This window comes from Castor canadensis, chromosome 8, assembly GCF_047511655.1.
Source record: "Castor canadensis chromosome 8, mCasCan1.hap1v2, whole genome shotgun sequence".
Taxonomy (NCBI): domain Eukaryota; kingdom Metazoa; phylum Chordata; class Mammalia; order Rodentia; family Castoridae; genus Castor; species Castor canadensis.
In genome coordinates, this window is record NC_133393.1 from 134,032,390 (window position 1) to 134,055,915 (window position 23,526).

General features: G+C 36.6%; 1 protein-coding gene across 2 annotated transcripts in view; it reads left to right on the plus strand.

Annotated features, from left to right (window-relative positions):
* Cfap54 (cilia and flagella associated protein 54) overlaps positions 1–23,526 on the plus strand; it is a 210,157-nt gene that overhangs the window by 163,644 nt on the left and 22,987 nt on the right. For both annotated transcript variants that reach the window (XM_074084168.1, XM_074084170.1), the window contains exons 49-52: positions 258–468; positions 8,824–8,903; positions 10,990–11,159; positions 21,281–21,386. In XM_074084168.1, the coding sequence (XP_073940269.1) occupies positions 258–468; positions 8,824–8,903; positions 10,990–11,159; positions 21,281–21,386 (567 nt within the window). The remainder of the gene's footprint in view (positions 1–257; positions 469–8,823; positions 8,904–10,989; positions 11,160–21,280; positions 21,387–23,526) is intronic.

Sequence of the window (23,526 nt, forward strand, 5' to 3'; positions counted from 1 at the left end):
ATTCTCATCATGTAGCAGAGCTGGCCTCATGAGGCACACATCAGAAATTAGTGGAAATGACACAAGCATTGCTGAAGAGCTGGGATGTTTTTTGACATTAAATGTTTCTCTTGAGGCATCTGCCATTTGGGGAACCTCATGTCTATCCCCGTATTCCTTCATCTGGCACCAAATGGAGAATACAAAAGGAGAATGAAGCTCAAAATATCTGAAAAAGTATTTTATTAACTTGCCTTTTTTTTCTTTTTTATTTTTAGGCACTTGATGAATTAATAAGCAAAGGCTTGCCTGTGACTCTGGTTACTCTTGGCCAGCAGCATCTTTTAAATAAATTTTGCTTTGTTAAGGCATACTTTTTTATAAGTGTGGCTGCAACAATAAATTGTGTTCCAGATAATTCATTGAAAACGTTAGCCCGTGGAGTTGGAGTTGTTACTGAGAAGAGTAAATCAAATGCCCCAAGTAAAGGTAATCGAATTTCTTGTTGTTGCTGCTGTTGTTTGTTTCTAAGGTTTTTAAAAAATTAACATATAGTAATTATACAAAATAATGGATTTCATAATAATGGATTTCATTATGATATTTTCATACATATATAAAATGTGCATTGATCACATTCATACTCCAGTGCTGTTTTTTGTCTCTGGCTCTTTCCCTCTAGTCCTTCCCCCTCCAGAATAAACCCCCTTCTACTTTCATGCCTTTTTAAAAATAATCTGGATTCCACATATGAGAAGAAATATGTGACACGTGTCTCTCTGAATCTGGCTTATTTGTCTTAATGTGAAGATCTCCATTTCCATCCACTGCTCTGCAAATGACATAATTTTGTTCTTTGTGGCTGACTTATACTCCACTGGGTATATATATTACATTTTCCTTATCCATTCATCTGTCAGTGAGCACCTAGGCTATTCCATAACCTGGCTGTTGTGAATAGTGCTGCGATAAACATGGGTGTGCAGGCGTCTGTATACTGTGCTGGCTTTGATTCCCTTGGGTATATATCAAGGAGTAGGACAGCAATATTGTATGATAGTTCTAGTTTTAGTTCTTTTAAGGACCCTCTGTACTGACTTCCATAGCAGCTAAATTAATTTACACTCCCAGCAACAGTGTATAAGGGATCCATTTCCCCTGCATCCTCTCCAGCATTTGTTGTTTTTATTTGCTTGATGATAGCTATTCTGACTGCAGTGAGGTGAGATTTTAATGTAGTTTTGATTGGCCTTTTCTTTATGGGTAAGTATACTGAACATTTTGCAAGTATTTATTGGCCATTTGTTTCTTCTTTTGAAAACTGTTCAATTCATTGGACCATTTATTGATTGGATTATTTCTTCTTTGTTGTTAAATTTTTAAAAATTCTTTTTTTTTTCATTTTTCTTTTATTATTCATATGTGCATACAAGGATTGGTTCATTTCTCCCCACTGCCCCCACCCCCTCCCTTACCACCCACTCTGCCCCCTCCCTCTCCCCCCCCAATACCCAGCAGAAACTATTTTGCCCTTATTTCTAATTTTGTTGTAGAGAGAGTATAAGCAATAATAGGAAGGAACAAGAGTTTTTGCTGGTTGAGATAAGGATAGCTATACAGGGCATTGACTCACATTGATATCCTGTGCGTGGGTGTTACCTTCTAGGTTAATTCTTTTTAATCTAACCTTTTCTCTAGTACCTGTTCCCCTTTTCCTATTGGCCTCAGTTGCTTTAAGGTATCTGCTTTAGTTTCTCTGCGTTAAGGGCAACAAATGCTAGCTAGTTTTTTAGGTGTCTTACCTATCCTCATCCCTCCCTTGTGTGCTCTCACTTAAAAAATTCTTTATATTATGGTTATTAATCCCTTGTCAGATGAATAGCTGGCAAAGATTTTCTCCCATTCTGTAGACTGCCCCTTCACTCTCGTAATTATTTCCTTTGCTGTGCAGATGTTTTTTAATTTGATGTATTCACCTTTGTCAATTCTCGAAATTATTTCCTGAGCTATTGAAGTCCTATTCAGAAAGTCGTTGCCTATACCTGAATCTTTAAGTGTTTTCCCTGTATTTTCCTCCAGTAGTTACATAGCTTTAGGTCTTCTATTAAGGTCTTTGATCTACTTTGAGTTGATTTTGGTATAGGGTGAGAGATAGGGCTCTAGTTTCAGTCTTCTACATGTGGATATCCAGTTTTCCCAGGACCATTTATTGCATGTATGATTTTGGCACCTAAATGGAGATTGCTCTAGCTGTGTGGGTTTATTTATGGGTACTCTACTCCATTCCATTGGGCTATGTGTCTGTTTTTGTGTCAGTATCATGCTGTTTTTGTTACTATGGCTCTGTTATTGTAATTTAAGATCAGTTATTGTGATACCTTCAGCATTGTTCATTTTGCTCAGGACTGTTTTGGCTAATTGGGGTCTTTTGCATTTACATATGTATTTTAGAATTGTTTTTCTGTGTCTGTGAAGAATGTCATTGGAATTTTGATGGGGATTGCATTGAGTCTATAGATCGCTTTTGGTAATATGGCCATTATTACAATATTGATTCTGCCAATCCATGAACATGGGAGGTCTTTCCATCTTCTACTGCGATCTTTAATTTCTTTCACTGGTGTTTTATAGCTTTCATTGCAAAGGTCTTTCACCTCTTAGGATAGGCTTATTCCTGGGTATTTTTTGAGGTGGAATGTTTGTAACTGGAATTGTTCACCCAATAGCTTTCTCAGCATGTTTATTGGACATGTATGTTGGAATATAGAAAAGCTAGTAATTTTTGTGCTATTTTTGTATCCTGTCATTTTGCTGAAAATGGTTATCATGTTTAAGAGTTTTCTGGTAAAATGTGGTATTTATACACAATGGAATTTTACTTAGCTGCAAAGAAGGATCATATTTCATCATTTGTAGGTAAGTGGGTGGAACTGGAGAACATCATCTTAAGTGAAGTTAGCCAGGCTCAGAAGGCCAAAAGCTGCTTGTTCTCTCTCATATGCAGATTATAGACCAAAAACAAATGCAACAATATTATGAGACATGGGTCACACTAAGGGGAGGCTGTACATGGGAGGGATAGGACAAGGGAAAGAAACAAAAAACTTGAATGTGGTTGATGTGCTCACTGTACAGTAATGAATATAGAAATTTTATACTAGCCAGGGCCTCCATGGGAAATGGTCTAGGGAGGAGTGAAGAGGACTGGTAGAGATGAACCAGTTGGGGTTGTAATATGCATGGAAACAACACAAAGAAACTCCCTGTGTAGCTATCTTTATCTCAAACTAGCAAAAAAGTCACATTTCTCTTTTTATCTTTTATGTTCTTTCTTCTACAAAATTGGAGAACAGGAGGGTGGATCAGGTTCTGCCTGGGTTGGAGGGGGGTTGGCACCGGTAGGAGGAAGGAGGTGGCCCAGAAAGGGATAGGATGCAAATAATGTATACACCTGTATGTAAATGCAAAAATGATACCTGTTGAAACTGTTCCAGGAATCAGGGGACAGGTGATGAAAGAGAGCAGTGGAGGAGGTGAATTTAAGTATGATATATTTGATATATTGTAAGAACCTTTGTAAATGCTACAATGTACCCCTACCCAGTACAACAATAAAAACAAATGAGTTTTCTGGTAGAGTCTTAGGGTCTTTTTAAGTGTAGGATCATATTATCTGCAAATAGGAATAATTCCATTTTTTCCTTTCCTATTTATATCTTTTTAAATTTCTTTTTCTTGCCTGATTTCTCTGGCTAACAATTTACTATATTGAATAAGAGTAGAGAGAGTGGATACCCTTGTCTAGTTTCTAATTTTAGAGGAAATGCTTTTAGTTTTCTCTCATTTAATGCAATGTTTGCTCTAGGTTTATAATATATATACTTTATTATGTTGGGGTATGTTCTTTCTGTTCCTGGTTCCTTCAGGAGTCTTATCATGAAGGATGGTTGAATTTTCTCAAAGGTCTTTTCTGCATCTATTAAAATGAGCATATGCTTTTTTGCTACTGGTTCTATTTATGTACTGTATTATAATTTTTGATTTGTGTATATCAAACCATCACTGGTATCATACATGCAATGAAACCAACTCAATCATTGTGTATTATCATTTTAATGTGTTTTTAAATTTATTTTTGCAAGTATTTTGTTGAGAATTTTTGCATGTGTGTTCATGAAGAAAATTGGTCTATAGCTTTCTTTCTTGATTATAATTTTTTTAGAATATATTCATTATACAGGGGGACTCATAGTGACAGTTCCAATTAGGCTTATATTATGCATTGGTTAGATCACCCTATCCCCTCCCCCTTCGCCCTCTTCTCACTCCACTTAAAGCAATTGCAAGAGGTTTTTTTGTTCTATTTCATTATATGTATGTGAAGTCCATCCACCATATACACTCACCTTAATCTCTCATTCACCCTCTCCCCTCCCACTAGTACCTCCCCAGACACACAGTGTACCTATTTTACAGTCCTGTTTTTCATTGTTAATATTTAAGTTGATGTTCATAGGGGTTTCTCTCTGTATCTCCACTGTGGAAATGCTTTATTTTGGTTTGTTCAACCCCTTCTATTACTCTTCCATACCCTTTTACTTCCCAGCCTCCCTTTTTCAACCATGTTTTAATACACATCCTCATATTCTCTACTTTCACAGATGTTATGTTTTACGAAATTACTATCATTCTCTTTTCCTTCCCTCTTTCTCCGAGTTCCATAAAATAGTTCCAGTATTACAAACATGTTCTACATATGAGTTTGTATATGATCGTGCTTGTTTTTGTGACATGTTTATCTTTTGAATCTGTCTTCTACATGTGACAGAAAAGTAGCTTTTGTCTTTCTGAGCCTGGCTTACTTCACTTAACATGATGTCCTCCAATTGGATCCATTTACCTTCAAACCCCATGTCATTAGTCCTTATGGCTCAGAAATACTCCATTGTGTATATATACCACAATTTCTTGATCCACTCCTCAGTCATAGGGCATCTGTTTTTTTCCAAAGCTTGGTTATTATGAATAGTGCTGTGACGAACATCAGTGTACAGGTGTCTCTATTGTATCCTGACTTATGTTCCTTTGGGTAGATGCCCAGGAGTGGTGTCACGGGATCATATGGCAGTTTTGTGTTTACTTTTTGAGGTATCTCCATACTGCTTTCCATAGTGGTTGTACTAATTTCATTCCCACCAACAGTGTATAAGGGTTCTTGTTTTGCTGCATCCTAGCCAGCATTTGTATAGTTTTCTTTTTATGTTGCATTCTCTTGATATCATGAGTTTGGTATATCCTTTTGTAGAATGAGTTTGGTATATTCTTTCCCTTTCTATTTTGTGGAATAGTTTGAGGAACATTGGTGTTAGGTTTTCTTTTCTGGTAGGCTTCATCAGTGAATTCATCTGATCCTGGGCTTTTCTTTGTTGGAAGACTCTTTATTACTTCTTCAGTCTCATTACTTGTTATTTTTTTGGTGTAATTGGGGTTTGAACTCAGCACCTTGCACTTGCAAAGCAGATGCTCTAGCACTCGAGCCACACCTCCAGTTCACAATTTATTTTTTAAATGATTACTTTACATAATTTTATGACTTTGAAAAAAGCTACCTAAAAAAACCAGAGCAAATATATGCTTATAACTTTTGTTGTATTAATACTCTATCATTTCTGGTCCTCTTCATTTATTCCTGTGGATTTATGTCATCATCTGGAACTATTTCCTTAGCCCAGTACAGCTGTCACCTACTTTATTTGTGCTATTTTGGTAAATACATTTATCTTTGCTACATATTGAATAATGCATTATATATATATATATATATATATGATTTTATATAGTTACCTTTTAGTTCAGTACAAACAAGACAGGAGAAGCAATACATATTCAAGACATATACGTTAAAACAACATAATTACCTTTATTACCTACTAGGGTCACTTCTTATTAGCCTGAAAAACTCCCTTTCACATTTATTCTCAGGTAGATCTGATAGCAGCCACATTCTCTCAGTTCTTTTTGATTTGAGGAATTTCCTTATTTTGCCTTTATTTTTGAAAGACATTTTGCTGAACCTAGGATTCTTTGTTGGCAGTTTTTTTTTAGAGGGCACTGTGTACATGTTGTCCCTCTGCCTTCTGGGTTCCACTGTTTCTAATGAGAAGCCAGCAATTAGTTTTATTGGGTTTGCTCAAGAGTGAAAGTATTTTTTTTTCTTTCACCGCTTTCAAAATTTTCTCATTTTGATTTTTAACATGTTTACTATGATGATCTGTTTGTGGCTCTCTTATTGTTTATCCTACTTGAGTTCATTGAGCTTCCTGGATGCATAATGTATTTCCAATAAATTCAAGAAATTTCTAGCTACTATTTCTGTAAATATTTTGCCCCTCCTTTCCTTCTATTCCCTCCTCTAGTACTCCCATTTTATATAATTAGTGTGCTTAATGGTGTCTCACATTTCACTGACAGTGTTCAGTTTTCTTCACTTTTTTCTATGATTTATCAAATTTGCTAGTTTTTCTTCCCTTCTAGCAGCCCAAATTAACTATTGAACCCCTGTATTAAGTTTTCCATTTGTACTTTTCAATTCTATAATTTCTAATTAGCTCTTTTGAAATTTTTGTCTTTATTAATGTTTCTATTTGATTTACATCATAATAATGTCTTCTTTTACTTTTTATTATTAGCATATAATAATTACAGAGTGCAGTGGGTTTCATTGTGACCATTTCATATATAAGTATGAAATAATTTGATCATGTGTGTCCTCCATTACCTTCTGTCCTCCCTCCCCCTCCCCCTGATCTCCTGCCTCTTCTCCAGTAGTCCCCTTTCTGCTTTTCATCTTATACCCTCTTTCCCCCCGTATTTCACATAATAAAGGATACATGATATCTGTCTTTCTGAGTCTGGCTTATTTTGTTTAACATGATGATCTTTACTTACATACATTTTCATGAAGATGACATTAATTTTCTTCTTTATGACTTAATATTACCTCATTGAATATGTGAGTGTATATATATTTATGTGTGTATACACACATATATATACGTGCATATATACATAAAAATATATGCATATACATGCACATGTATATATATAAATATATACATATACTTTTCTCTTTTTTTTGGTGATATTGCCCCACACTTCCTAGACAGGCTCTCTACTACTTGAGCCACTCAGCCAGCCATGTTTTGTGTTGGGTATTTTCTTTCTTTTGGTACTGGGGCTTGAACTCAGGGCCTATGCCTTGAGCCATTCCTCCAGCCCTTTTTTACGATGGATATTTTCGAGATAGGGTCTCGTGAACTATTTGGCTGGGCTGGCTTTGAACCATGATCCTCCTGATCTCTGCCTCCTGAGTGGCTAGGATTACAGGCATGAGCCACTGGTGCCTGGCATATATATATATTAAATATATATATTATATATATATAATATATATTATATATAAGATATATAATATATATATTATATATAAGATATATAATATATATATTATATATAAGATATATAATATATATTGTATATAAGATATATAATATATATATATATAATTTTTTTTCTTTATCCATTCATCCACTAATGGGCACTTAGGCTGATTCCATGACTTGGCTATTATGAATCATGCCATAATGAACATAGGTATGTACATATCTCCAACATGCTGAGAAGTGTATACCCAGGACTAGTACAGCAGGAGCATATAGTAGTTCTACTTTTGGTTTTTTGAGGAACTTCTATACTTATTTCTTTAGTGATGGACTAATTTGCATTCCAACCAGCAGTGTACAGTGTATAAGGTTCCTTTTCCCTGGCATTCTACTCAACATTTATTATTTTTTTGTTTACTTGATGATAGCTATTCCGACAGGGGTGAGATGGTATCTCTGTACAGTTTTGTTGGGGTGAGGAAGGGAGGTACTGGGGACTGAGCTCAAGCTCATGCTTGCTAGGCAAGTACTTGAGCCATGCCTCCAGAATTTCACTGTGGAGTGGATTCATAGAGCACCTCATATTCCCATGCTAGAATTTGATCTCCCTAAATAACACAGTTTTGAGAAAAATCTTTAGTCCTTCTTCCTATTCATCCAACCCTCAAATCTAGAGCTTCCTAATTTAGGAGACTAAGCAAGGAGTTTGGGATTGGAAGAGAAGAAGTCAGTGTGCTAAGTTCCCTGTTATCTAGAATCTTTCTTTTCATTTGACAAATCTGGTCTCTTTTGGTGGCTATGTTTTACAGTGATTTCTATTCAGATGATTCGTGGTTATTGGTTTTCTCCCATAGTCTAGAAGCCACATTGACTGAAATAGGTAAAGACCATGATCTAAATTCTTTTGCTTCTCACTGGTTCAGAATAAGGGTGAGTTTCAGATTCTGAGTGGAGATTTTTGAGAGGGCTACTTGAGTATTGCAGATTATGCTATTTTAAGTGTTCTCTTTCTCTGCTCTAGAGTGAGGGGCTTGTGCATATAAATAGCACTGATGCTTCGAAGGATGTCTTATCGAAATGTTAGAAATATCTGAATACTTTGAGGGCTTTATGTGATCCTGGGGCCCCAGAAGAGGAACTGTTACTTTGTAGCAGTAGTTAATAACTTGAATAACATCAGCAAGCATGCAAAAACATCCTTTCAGATTTATCTCATTTGTTGTAAGAATCAAACTCAGCCTTCTAATATATATTTAGGAACTATTTGATATAAAATATGTGGTGATTTTTTAAATGAAATTCACCAATAGTTTCCAATGAATGATGGATTTTAGAAACTACAATTAATATTGAAACTAACCGTAGGTACCCTTGATCTTTTCGAAATTTTATATCTCTGTAGAGACATATCCAAAGGATAATGGAACCTCACCTTATCAGCTTATGAAACTTAAAGATGACCTAACTCTTGGCATGCTAAAGGTAAGTCTGAAAGTTTTTTTGAACCACAGAAAATTATCACAACGCCCACATGATTAGATCTTGGAGAGGCCCACTTTCAAGGTGGTGCTTGTTCTTGGAAGACCAGGCAGCTTTTCTTGTATAAATTTTGTGTTGGGACCAGAGTTAGAGGAGACTTCCAATGAGCAAGGTGGATATGAGAAAGGTTTTGCCTTTACAACCTGGTTAAGGTGCTGCTGCAGATATGGTTTGTTTGATGGGATTCAGGTATTCCATGCCCTGTTTCTCATTTCCTAATAATGGTGATGACAACAGCAACAGTAGCAACTACCATTTATTCAGTTCTTACCTTGACAGGCATTTTGCATGGTTATTTAATTTTCACAGCTCTGTGATGTAGGTATTAATCATTTTTGATTTACGTTGTGCTGAATCATGAGAAAATTGAGGCTTAAACAGTACATGAAATTCACTAATGTCATGCAAGTAATAAAGTACAATTCTGGGAATAGGACCTCTGTCTTTTTGATTAAGAAATCAATGTTCTTAAGCATTACACTAAATTGGCCTAGTATTTATATGATATTCACTGCTCTATACAAACAAGTTTTTGGAGACCCATTACTTGAAAGATTGGTTGATCTCTGTCTTCTGCCAAGCCAGATTGCTATTTGCTATTGATTGTCTATTATGAAACCTCATTATCTTCACATTACCAATGAGGTAACCATAGTTTAACTTGAAATACAACCCTTCCTCATTATTCATAGGTTCTGTTTGCTAATTTGCCTGTCTGCTAAAAATTACTTGTAACCTCAAAATCAATAGTTGTAGCACGTTTTTGGTCATTCATGGACAAGCCCAGAGCATAGAAAAATTTGAGCATAGGAAAACGTGTCTACATTACCAGTCAAGGTTTCAACTCTCATACTGTCAACATGTGTTCTTTTCTATATTTTTCCTGACTATTGTGTGTAGGTTAAGCATCCCTTATCTGGAATGCTTAGAAACAGAAGAGTTTCAGATTTTGGAGTGTTAGGGACTTTATAATATTTGCTATACTTTACCAGTTAAACATCCTAATCAGAAAATCCAAAATCTGAAATGTTCCAATATCTGAAACTTTTTTTTTTTTCTGTATTAGGGATTGAATCCAGCCTCACACCTGCTAAGCAAACACTCTACTGTTTGAACCATGTTCCCAGCCCTTTTGTTTACATTTTGTTTTTTGTTAGGCAAGAGCTCTATCACTTGAGCCATGTCTCCAGCTCTACATTTTGTTTTTTGAGTCAGGGTCTCACTAACTTTGCCTATGCTGGCTTCAAATGGTGATAATCCTGTCTCTGCCTCCTGAATAGCTGGAATTACAGGCATGTTTCACCACACCTGGCTCCAATATCTGAAAAAATTTGAGTGTTGTGCAGGTGCTCAAAAAGTTTTTATTTTAGAGCTTTTTGGATTTCAGATTTTTGCATTAGTGACACTCAGCCAGCACAATGACTTTGTGCTTTTTTTGTTTGTGATTTCACTATTTATAAGGTCCCTATGTTGAAGTGCTGTTTAGGGTTTCTAAGAGAAAGAAAGCTGTGTCGTGCCTTATAGTGAAAAATACCCGTGTTAAATTAGCTTCATTCAGATCTGAGTTTTAGTGCCATTAGCTGTGAGTTCGTGGTTAACTAATCAACAGTACACATTAAATAATGTGTCCTTAAATATAAACACACATTAAACAAGGTAAGTACTGATCAGTTGATGAAAATGTGATCAGAAGGATCACATTTTCACACAGGAACCTTTTTCCGTGTTTTCCCTAGGAGCAGTGGTTTAGTATTCACTCATCAGTGTTTATGGTAACTTTATTAACTACTGTGACTAATGATCATTGTCCATCCATACAATAAAGGACAACTGAGGTCCCTGCTATGCTGTCCATTACTTTCTCATCTTCTGTTGCCTTTTTTCTTTTCTGAGCTCTCTTCTTTGATGATTAGGTACAGATTTCCTTTTTGGTCTTCCATTCACTGTTGCTTCTTAGTACATGAAAAATATTTGCTAGAAGGAGACATTATTTCTAAATTGACATGATTGTAAAGCGTTCTTTCCGCAGTCAGTTTTACTGATGGAAGCTGAAGACAAGCTAAACTTCCTCATGTCAGAGATGGAGCATCCAGACCACAAGAACCTGTCGCAGTGTTCTGCTGGCGAATTGGAGATTGTGGTAGAGGCCAGGCTTCAGCTGGCAGCAATTGCCCTGCAGAGACACCGGTCGGCATACAGGTGCGTCTCCTCCTGAGCAGAACAGGTACACATTTTAGAAATTCTCAGATCTATGGGGCATATTTGTTTCTTATTATTCAGGGGAGTTATTGCACCAAAAACAAGTTCTCAACAAAGCACCGAACTAGGATTTGTAATGTCATACATAGAATGAACAAATTAACAATTCTTTGGTTTTTAATTTTTTTTTTTAAAAGACTGAACCTAAATTCCTCATTGCTTTTTACAAATAAAGCCTTTGGAGTATTCTTTTCTTACTCACCAAAGCCACTGGGCGCCAGTGGCTCACACCTGTAATCCTAGCTATTCAGTAGGCAGAGATCAGGTGGATTTATTTGAAGCCAGATGGAGCAATAGTTCCATGAGACCCTATCTCGAAAAACCCTTCACAAAAACAGGGCTGTTAGAGTGGCTCAAGGTGAAGGCCCTGAGTTCAAGTCCTAGTACAGCAAAATAAATAAAATAAATTAAAAAATTGAAATATGGCAAAGAAACTATTTTTTAAAAAGTAACATCATCTGAACATGTTGTGCTGAACTAGTTAAGAAGCTCTTTCAGGTGGCTGATTATTCAAATGGGCTGCAGTTGTTCATGTTAGCTATTTCATTTAACTGGCTCATTGATTCTTTCATTTACTCATTAACTATCTCACTGCCAGGGAGGATATAAAGATAAGTAGAAACTATAATTTCTCCATCCATGTACTCACAAACATATGAACAACCAAGTAGTAAAAAATTATACTGTTACAGTGATTTTTTCCTTATTAATAATATAGAAATATAGCTTCAAGAATTTCTCATATCATTTCTGAGAAACACTTCCATTGTGAGGGCCTCGAATAGATTCAATAGCAATTTGTTTAGTAGTGCATGTTTCATATACTCATTGACTCACTAAAATAATGTCAGGCACTTACAACGCTAGGCATTGTTCTAAGCTCTTGGGATGTAACAGTGTCACAATGCTCACATGTACAATATAGACAAAATACATAATAATATTGCCAAAAGTTGTGAAGTTATGGATGCGTGATGTTTATTTTCTAATGGATAATAAGTAGGCCAATAATAAGTTTTAAGCATGATAAGTCAGTCAATTATATAGTATGGCCCAAAATGGTAAGTGCTACGGAGACTATTGGGAGAAGGGTTGGGGGAGGACAAGTTTCCATCTTAAAGTTGTGTGGTTGTCACAGAGAGTATGATTCTGTGTTCAGTGGCTGATAACTTTCAGGTCCCACCACTCTCTTCTTCTTCTACCTCCTGTTTGGGCAAACACATAGGAAAGTCCAGTCCAGTCACTGTTTGGTGCTGGTGAGAAATTCAAGCCATTCGAATCCAGGTCATGTGTGGGAACCCTCGCTCCAATGCCACCCTGCAGTAGTGACCAAGAAACCCTAAGCGAGACTCCTTTCCTTGTCCTCTGAAATCAGTTCCAATCCTTCTGCGAGCCTCATGATTTATGTGGTATACTTGTGTCTGATTGAGACACATCTAAATCTGATTTTACACTAAAGACAGTATGAATTTTGAGGATTTGTAATTTTTGTGGTTTCTAAGCAGTAATGAAAATCTACAAACTCTGTTTGGCATAGTAGTAACAGTGTACTGTGTCTACATCACTGGGAGTGTCTCTGAGACCTTTTCTGGTAGGGGGTTCCTGCAGACTCCAGTTTACTTGTGAGTAACTGAGGTACTACTTGCCCTTCAGTGTATTATTTGCACTGATGCTACAGAAGCAACAATGGTGAAACTTCTGTTACCCCACCAGGAATAAAGCAGTGGCAGAAATGATGTCATTGCATTCTTTAATCCTGCACACTTGCAATTTAAAACAGTCAGTTGCATTTAAGAATGTTCTTGATGAAGTGATAGAAACTGTTACATTTACAAATCCCTGGCCTTGAATATGTACATTTTCCGTGTTTACTGGGGATCTTAGGTGGGAATTTTGCCTAAGCATTTCTGCTGCATATCAAAGCAGCTGCTTGTCTTGGGCAAGAACACATGGGTGATTGCACTGAGAGGAGAATAAGATGCTCTTTTCATGGATCACCATCTTTATTTGAAAAAATAAGTGACAGACTGGTTTTTCAGCCTTGGGTATTTGGCAGACATTTTCTTGAAAATGAGCAAAATGAGCATGCCATTTCTAGGAACAGAACTGTTCATATTTGTTACCAGTCATAAAATTTGAACTCTCATAGGAAAATTAGAATTTTGGGTAATTTTTATTTACCGCCAAGAACTTGACAGTTTGCTCAGAATTTTTTTCTGATCATAATAGTGATAATAATAACAAAAATATGTTTAAATTGTGTGATGAAGTATTTCAACCTGTGGGGTGTCTGTACAACTCAGGGAGCTAGCGTTTTCCAAATGACCAGTGCTCAGTGTTTCAAAATTTGTTAACAAGATAGAGCAGTAAATTTTAATATATTGCAATATAGGAAAAGTTCATCAGTGTGTGGGATTAAATTCTAACATGGCAGAAAATTTAAGAAACTATCACTTATTTTACTTATTTCAGTGTGGTATCAAAGAAAAATATTCAGCTGTTTGAAGAGGCCATTAAAATTCGTCTCCCATTTCAGCAACTATTTGTGTGAGACCTGATCATCCTGTAGTCCAATCAAAATAATAACTCACAACATACTGAATGTATAAGCAGGTATAAAAGTATACTGTCTCTTACTGATCCAGCCAGACATTACACAGAACAATGGGATTCTTCTTCTCACTAATTTTGGAAAAATAATTGTCTTGCATAAAATGTGTTATATTAATACATAAGGGGCTTATTATTATTATGTTTGGCAGTATTGGGGTTTGAGTTCAGGGTTTTGCACTTGCTAAGCATGTGTCTTTTCATGCCTACCTCCAGCTCTTTTTGCTCTGGTTATTTTGGAGATAGGGTCTTGCTTTTTACCCACACTGGCTTAGGTTGCTATCCTCCTATATTACACCTTCTGCTGTAGCTGGGATGACAGGTGCAAGCCACTATGCCCACTTTTTCCCCCTTGAGATGGGGTCTCACAAACTTTTTGTCCTGAGTTGGCCTAGAACTGTGATCCTCCCAATCTCAGCTTCCTGTGTAACTGGGATGACAGATGCACACCACTGTGTCCAGCTGTTTGAGGTCTCATGAACTCCCTGCCCTGACCGGCCTCAAATTGCAATCCTCTTGATCTCTTCTTTCCAAGTAGCAAGGATTGTAGGCATAAGCTCCCTTGCCTGGTTTTCTATCTTAAAAAGAATTGAATATTAAAGAAGTTAAAAAATGGTCAGTTCAATTTCTGATATGGCAAATGTTGATGGCATTCTATTGGATTCCCAATAATTTTAGTGGTGGAAATGAGTGCCAAAATAAAGCCAAAGGCCTGCCCATTTACAGTATTGTGGAATTTATAGTTACCATTAAGAATACAATGGTAACTTACTGATGGTAAAATAGGCTTAGACTATAATACTAGTGAAAGACTTCTAATAATATACTATTTTTCCTACTGAAGTTTGAAAGAAGAAACTTTTAATATATAATAATATATGATTTCCTATTGAACTCTTTTTCTGCAAACTAAATCCCAGAAAGTAATAGCAGCCCTAGAATGACTCTCTCTCTCTCTCTGTCTCTCTCTCTCTCTCTCTCTCTCTATATATATATATGTCATTAACCTTCATTCTTTCACTTATGACCTTATGGTATAGAAGATACGATTGGTTTTTTTAGAGAGTAAGAGAAACTTACTCTTAGTTTCTCTTTTAAAGAGAATCTAAAAATTGCAAAATGGCCACAGAAAAGATTGTCATAATAGAACTTTAATTTGAAGTTCACGTAGATATGTGAAAATGTGCAAATATATCAGATTTACTACTATTTTAAATACATGAATCTGGCCCTTGGGACAGAACCTGCAAAACCTTTGGTGTTTTTGCCTTTCTGGAGCAGAGTTGTCATTTGGGGGAAGCCTACTGTCAAGATGAATGAGTTTTCCTTCCGTGAACTTTACCCCCACAAGCTTCTGTTTGGGCACTGCTGAGAGTGTTGGACAGTCCCTTTTCCAAATGATGGTTAGCTTGACATTTCTTGATACTTCTAATAAAATTATGTGTCAAGGAAATTGAAAGGCACATTCCCTGGGGTGACAGGTAGAGTGAGCTGCATGGATTTTATGAGAACAAACTGACCATTTTTGTCATGAATGTTAATAAGAAATAAGTGGGATCCAAATTATTCATACTGTATTTCTACTTCTTCTGGCTGTCTCTTTCAGTATCCCATCTTTTTATTTTTACATAAATGTTTCTCCCTCTTTTCCTTTGTAGTTAATTTATTGTCTAAGTGGGAAAGAACTCTGAGCCTTTTTAATTTTGTATCAGAATGAAGCTTCCTTTGGGATTTTAGACTGTTGGTAGTGGGTAGTCCTTCTATGCTTTCTGTCTAGTGTAGTGGAGAACTAGAAATTTTCCACTGCATAATCTCTATGGCTGGAAAGTTTGCTCTTCAGAATTCATGCATTGGAAACTTTATTCCTTTATTAGTATTTGGAGGTGGAGCTCTGGAAGGGGATTAGGGTGGATGAGATCATGAGGGTGGGACTCTAACCTGTGGCATTAGTGTCATCATAAGAAAAGAGGTCTGAGCAAGCCTGCTCTGTTTTGCCATGATGCTCTTCTCCATGTTACAGTGCAGGCCCTTCAGATGGTGGTGCTTTCTCTTGGACTTCCCAACCTCTAGACCTATGAACTAAGTGTACCCCTATTCTTTGTAAGTTTCACTCACTGAGGTATTTTTTTTTATTGCAAAAGAAAATAGACTAACATAGCAACTAGGCAGTACCAGGTGAATTACAGCATACTGCTATGTCCTATACTTTATTCTTGAGTTTTTGGGTTAGTAAGATGCCAAAGCTTGAAATTTATTTCTATTGAAACCAAAATTTGAGCTCTAGATCAGAAGAATGGAATGGGCACATTTTTTCTTCTTCCAGAGTGCTAAGGAAGCCATGATGTCCTAGCCTCTGAAACTGTTCAGTAACAAGGTGACTTTGAAATGTGTGTAGCCTTGAGGGTGGAAGACTGAGGGTGGCATACACTATATCTGTACACACCCTGAACCCCAGTTATGTTTGTCTTTATTTCCTTGCTTGATTGTTTAGTTTTATTTTAAATAAAAAACAGTAAGTTTAGCTAATCACAAATAATACCTCAGAAATAGTCTACAAATATTTCAACTATTTTAATGTCTCAGCAAAATCTTGGGGGCTTAAAATTTAAAGTTTGCTAAAAGATTGGAATGCTGGCTAACATCTTAGAAAAAAATCAATTTAGTTTTGGTCACTTCCTCTGGCTAGCTCAGTACACTAATAATGACAATAGCTGGCATGCATTATATGCCACCTGTTTGCCAAGTTCTCCTTCTTGCTAAGCATGGTCCCCCTCAGTAGAATGTCTACTCCATGAAGACAGGGATTTCCATCTATATTGTTTACTGCTGTATTCATAGCTCCTAGATTCTTTCCTGGCATACCATAGGTGCTCAGTATATATTTTTGAACAAACTAAAGAATAAAAGTCTGTTTTAATCCTTATGTAATTCAGTTTCATGAAGTTTATATTGTTATTATCATCATTTCTGTTTTTGTGGATGAAGAAATTGATAATTGGAGCTCCTAGGATTATACGGCTAATACATGGCAAAAGTGGGATTTGAACTGTCTACCTCCGCTGTACAAGTTCCTAAAAATTGGGTTATCCCAGATGAATTTAAAAAGTTTTATTAAAAGCAGAATAAAATTTAAGAAAAAAAAATTGAATCAATCTCTCTCTCTCTCTCTCTCTATATATATGCCTTCTAAAATTAGAACTGAGTATAAAGAAAAATGTCAATTGCTTTAATATGAAAAATATTTTAATTATTATGAGTATAAAAAGCATATATCCATAACATGTAAGAGAACAAGACTGTACTTACAAGTTTGACAAATAATTCATTTACTTTTTATGCATAGTTGCTGATAAAATGGATAAAAAGACACTTGATAAGTGGTGAAATGCCATAAACCTTTCATCCAAAAGGGAAACTGTAACTAATAAATAAACACATGGAAAAATTTTCATCCCCTTACAAAGTAGAGGTAAAGCAATGACTGAGGTACAGAATTTCCCTCAGGAATTTTCTCACCTCTCCTCCTCTCCCCTTCTCTCCCCTCCTCCTCACCCCCTCCTTACCCCTCCTCTACTCTCTTCTTTTCTTTTTCCTGGCGAGTTTGAACTCAGGGGCTTGCACTTGCTAGGCAGGTGCTGAATCACTGAGCCTGCAGCATTCCCTCTGAAGATACTATCAGGGTATTTCCTGATCGGTGCTCTTTCAGCTTCCCAGTGAAAGACATAAGGATCCATGAAGATAGTTTTCTTTCAGAATAGTAAAAATGAAAGCTAACAATTAGACTTTTCCAAGAGGTGGGGAAACCTTTTTCTTTTTCCAAATGGCACCCAAATATGAGAACTGCAAAGGATAATCTATGTCTACTGTCCCCTGTGCAAGAAAAAGCAGAGTGGGCTAGGGAAGAAGGAGGAACACTTGACCTTTCATCTTTGCTGAAACATGAAAACCTCAGAAGGGGTCCACCATCCAAAAACCTGGGCAGGGACCCCAGCACTGTACAGATTAAAGAAGTATTCCAGCCAATGAAATCTAAGTCTTCTGACTAAGAGCTAAGGGGGAGGAGGTTGTTCTGTCATCATCAGGGTGCCTGTGCAGGCATTGCAGTGGATTTGTGCTCAGTCCAAATAATGGTGTTTGCATAACTAAACGCATGTGTCACAGGGGATCCCTGAAAAAGCTCATGAAACATAGAGATAATAATTATGATCTAAAGATAACATCGCAGATCACAATAGCTAAACAGATATGGAAGTGAGGGTAATGAAAGGCTACTAAATGCTTCATGTTACATTTTGTTTCATTTTATACTTTGATAAGGCGAGAAATGATTATTTTTTTAAAACAGATTAATACAAAAGTATGTTTTTGAGGATATTAAAAATAATTGGTGTTAGACTCAAAACTAGAATATATTTTCATATCAGTGTGGGAGAATAAAAGCAAAATTTTCCTGTAGCAAAGACAAAACAATGGAAAAGGGAAGGAAAGTAAACATAGTGTAAAATAATAGAATAAAAGGCATGTTAATTATGACAATAAATGTAAAATTGTTGAGATTTTATGTATCTGTCAGGATTTTTTGGTTGCAAGTTTGAGAATCCCAATTTGAACCAACTCAGTTCTGATTCATATGACTAGAGTAGGGGAAAGTAGAGGTAAAGACTGGTCCTTGAGGGCTAAATGAAGTCAGAAGCTGGAATCCCCCTGGGCTTCCCTCATTCCCACGTCTGTCTTTCAGTCTGTGTGCCAGCTTTATTTGATCAGAGTAAGCTTGCCCATCCTTGGCCTCAGCACCTGGCCAAGAAGGCAGGAAGAACAGGGAGGCCCTTGCTAAGAACCAAGGAGAGCAGGGAGGAGCAGAAGAAGAATAATGCCCCAGAAGGATGGGGATGTTTGATGCCTTTCCTACGAGAATAGAAGAGGAACTCCACTCAAAGTAATAAATATAAAATTGTATTATAGGCCACATGTCAAAAAATGACCCGGACACTTTTAAAAATAAAAAGATCCAAGATACAAACAAAAGGTAAAGAAATAAAGCAATTGGCAATGTTAATATTTATGCTAAGTAGAAAGTAAGGTAAAAGGCTTGGACCTTTTATATTGATAAAAGATGCAATCAGCAGTGATTATTTAACAATCCTAAATATCACCAAATAACACTGTAGCACTATCTACCAAACTAAACTTGTTAGGACCCTGGAGAGGCAGAGGCTGCATCATAGCATAAGGACTAAAGATGCCTGAGTTTTGACCCTGGCTTTTCTCTTTATAGCTAGGTGACGTTGGGCACTTTGACACTTGCGTTTAGTTATGCAAGCACCATTATTTGGACTGAGCACAAATCCACTGCAATGCCAGCACAGGCACTCTGATGATGACAGAACAACCTCCTGGCTCTCCATTTCCTAATCTAGAAAACATAGATAATAATAGCATCTACCTTAAATTTGTGGTGGGGGGGTAAATTAATTAATTCACAGAAAGTGCTTAATATAGCACCTGACAGGTGGTAAATTTAAAAAAAAGATATATAGGAAAAAAAGAGGAAATTTTTTATAATAATGTTAGTGCAATGTTTAATATAACATGTTGATAAAAAAGACTTTAAATGTGATCTGAAAGTTGAGCATATCTATATATTCTGAGGCTATAACAAGGAGCACACCTCCTTATGAGCATTCATGGGCACCCTGTATTACAACAGAAATCCTGGTAACAGACTCAAAGGAGATGGTATGCTGTGTTGCAGCAGGTCTCTGGAATGAGCGAAGCTGATTTACATTTTGCGTTCACTGTAGCTGCTGTAGGGAGTCAGAACTGTAGGGGAAGGAGCAATAGGAGACTGCCTGGGAAGCAGTGGTGGTCCTCCAGCCTGGAGACGATGGTGGTTTAAATGAAGGTGTGAGTAGTGGAGGAGGCATGGAGATCCTGCATAGTGCCATATTTGCAGGTGAAGCCAACAGAACCTGTTGAATGGTTAAACACAGTGTGGATGACAGAGAGGGAGCAATTGTGATGACCGAGAACGTGGTGAGGAGGGGGTTTAGATGGAGGAGGCAGAAGCATGGGTTCTGCTTTTAACGTCTGGTACCAGTGTCCTAGGGCTGCCCTAACATAATACCAAAAATTGAGTGGCCAAAAGCCACAGAATTTTATTGTTTTACAGTTGTACAGGTTAGGAGTCTGAAATCAAACTGTTGACAGGGCCATGCTCTCTGTCAACTCTAGGGCAGAATTCTTCCTTGCCTCTTCTAGCTTCTGGGCTTTGCAGTCAGGGCCTCAGGCTTGCTAGTCAGGCACTCCACCATTTAAGCCACTCGGTTAGCCCAAGCTTCTGGGCTTTGGAAACAGTCCTTGTTGCTCCATGGCTTATAGATGTATCCCTCCTTTACATGGTGGTCTTCTCTCTGTGTCTTCCCTCTGCACATGTCTGTTTATGTCTAAATCTCCCCTTCTTATAGGACACCAGTTTTATTGAATTTGGACCCTAATGACCTAATTTTAACTTGATTTTCCTTGCACAGAACCTATTTCCAAATAAGGTCACATTCTGAGGTACTGAAGGGTAGGACTTCAACATATCTTTTTTAGGGGACAAATTCAGTTCATAACATCTGTTAAATGTAACTATTAACTATTCAAGTGGAGATACCAAGTAAGGAATCAGATGGATACATTGTCCATTTGGCTTTCATCCAATCTTTCTGTGTTACAAGTCACATTGCATTGAGCATCTTCAGGTATACAGGTTGTTCTATATTTTGAATTTTGTTTGGAATTGATTTTTCAAAGGAAAGCAGCTCTTAATATATATCATTAAAATATTTTGAAAAAGTGTGAAATCAATTATAAATGTATTATTCTACAGGGGAAAAGGATATAATGGTTTATGGCACAGAAAAGTTTATATATGGAGCAACAGAAAGCAAAATATTCTGATCTTCTGCCTTCTATTTTCTTAATTTAGTACATTTGCTTTCTGGCACTGCTAGACACTGATAAAGCAGCAATTTAGCTGAAGAGTTTCCAGGTGCATAGAATTAAGTAACATAGTTCTATACCCACAAACAAATTGGAGAGCCACATTTTAATGTATATAAAATACTATGTACTGATTTTATGAATGAGGGTATCAATAATATTGGGTTTAGATCTTAGAAAATTTTATTCATTTATTCTCTTATTCACTTATTTTTATTTAAAAAATACTTCCTCGCTTCTATTACATCCCAGTCACTGTATGGATGGTGGGTTTCAGTAGACAATAAGACTAAATAGTCTCATAAATAGCAGGGTAAGACCAGGGTGCTACTGGGGCATACAGAGGAAACACAGAATTCCCTTTGAGGACGTCTTGGGGTGCAGGGAGGTTTTCTGGAAGAAGAGACTTATGAAATAGCACACAAGAGCTGTTTCATTTTACATTTAAAACATTTTCTCTATTTTAGTGCTGCAATAGTATATTCTACACTTAAACTTCTCCAAGATTCAAAACTTTTTAAAAAGAAGACAGCACAGGATGACACAGAGAGTTCCAGCTCTTCAGGGACTTCTGTATGTATAAATTTCCCTTTTATCTATCCATAAAATACTTATAACTATAAGCATGCCAGGAAATTGTCTAATTAGTTATTTGGATGACTTAAAGGAGTGAAGTAGGAAAAACATGGAATTCAGGGTAAAAGATCTATGTTTTAATTCCATTTATTATATTTATTGACTGGAATATCTTGAGACACTCTCTTAATTTCTTTTTAAAATTTTGTAGCCTCATTTGTAAGCTGATGGAATTGGATATGATAATCATTAAAATACCATCCAGATGTATCATTGTAGCAGTCTAGATATGATCTCGCCAGAAAATAAAATTGTTTACTTTCTACTTTTGAGTTTATTACCTGGCATTGCCAGCAAGACTCCTGTGCTATTTCCTGCTTTGGATTTCTCATGGTTAAAGCCCTCCATACTTAAGTTCTCAAATCTATTTGACAACTGGTCAGAAATTCTGTGATTGGACTTTGATAAAACCACAGAATTTAATAATATAAGATTGGGATTATAAAATAAAAAGGTCCATTGCATAGAATCCTTGCTCATTATTTCAAGCATTACTAATAAAATTGCTAATATCCAGCATCATTACAGATTAGTAAAACTAATTGTCCTAAATAGAGACTCATTTCTAACTATATTAAAGCAGTAACAATCCTAAGAAGCAATCTAATTCTGAAAATAGACTTATACCAATGGTTGTCAATCAGAGGTAATTCTACCTCCCAGGAGACATTTGGCAATGTCTAGAGACATTTTAGTTGTTGCAGGTAGAGGGAGGTGCTGCTGGCATTGACTGGGTAGAGGCACTGGATGCTGCTAAACATCCGTAATGTACAAGACAGCCCCTCCCCCTCCCCCTGCCGCAGCAATAATCTGGCCTAAATATAAGAGTGTTAAGATTGCGAAATGCTGAAATGAGGTGGGGGTGGCCTTTTCATTAGTTGCAGAAAATGTAAGCTTTTTATTGATGGGTTTTTTTTTTTTGGTATTTTTAATCTGAATATGGGAGTCTTCAAGTACTTGGCCCATTCTAATTACTCTCCTGCCTGTGAGCCTCTGCTCATGGCTGACTCTTATTCCTAGAAATGACTCACTTTTCCTGTCTGCCACCTGTCTGTGAACATGCTAGCTCCCATCCAGTTCCATTAGCCATTCCTGGACAGCATTTGCTGATTGGTTGGACATGATGAGCTGTCAGAGACAAATAGCAGGAAATTCTAGAACAAGTTGGGATTGTTCTAGATGATTTTAAAGTTCCCAAGTGCCCACGATGTCCATTAGAAAAAGCTTTTTCTGCACCTCCTTCTCAGTAACTCTGGACACTTATCACCTGTGTGTACAGTATAATAGCAAGGATGGCCATCAGTTGTAAAATGTGTTTGAAATGTAACACAGGGGACTTGAAATTTGGGAGGACACAAGTTGAGGTCCCACCTCTGCCAAAAAATGCTGGAGTTTAAGCAAGATGCTTAACCTCTCTAGGTTTCAGTTCCTATTATGTAAAAAATTATGTTTACAAAAATTTTTAATGACATGGAAACTGCTGATAATATAGTTTGCAAAGCAAAATTCAGACTACAAAAACTATTTTTCAATAGTTTGAAACAGAGAGAAGAAAAGCTGAAAACTAGTATCAAAATGTTAATAGAGGCTTGGGTAGAATAGTGGGTAGTTTTATTTATCTGTTTAATATATATTTCATAGAATATGCAAGAATAATTTCTAAATTTAGAATTTAATACAGTGAAATAATATCAATGCTTCTCTTAACTTATGCTTAGTCTTAGGTTGGACCTTTGACATTATTTTTTTCTATTTACCTCGAAAAAATACTTATTATTCCACACTTTCTGGGGGTCAGAAATTTGGGAGCAGCCAAGCTGGGTAGCTCCGGCTCAAGGTGCCTCATGAGATTGCAGTTAGCATGTTGGCTAGGGCTGCAGACATCTGAAAGCCAGACTGGGGCTGGAGAATCCACTTCTTTTTTTTTTTTAAATTATAAATATTTTATTAGGATATATTCATTACATGGGGGGATTCGTAGTAACAATTCTGATTAGTCTTATATTGTACATTATTTACATTGCCCCCATCATCTCTCCCCTTTAGCTCCCTCCTCACCGCACTTAAAGCATTTGCA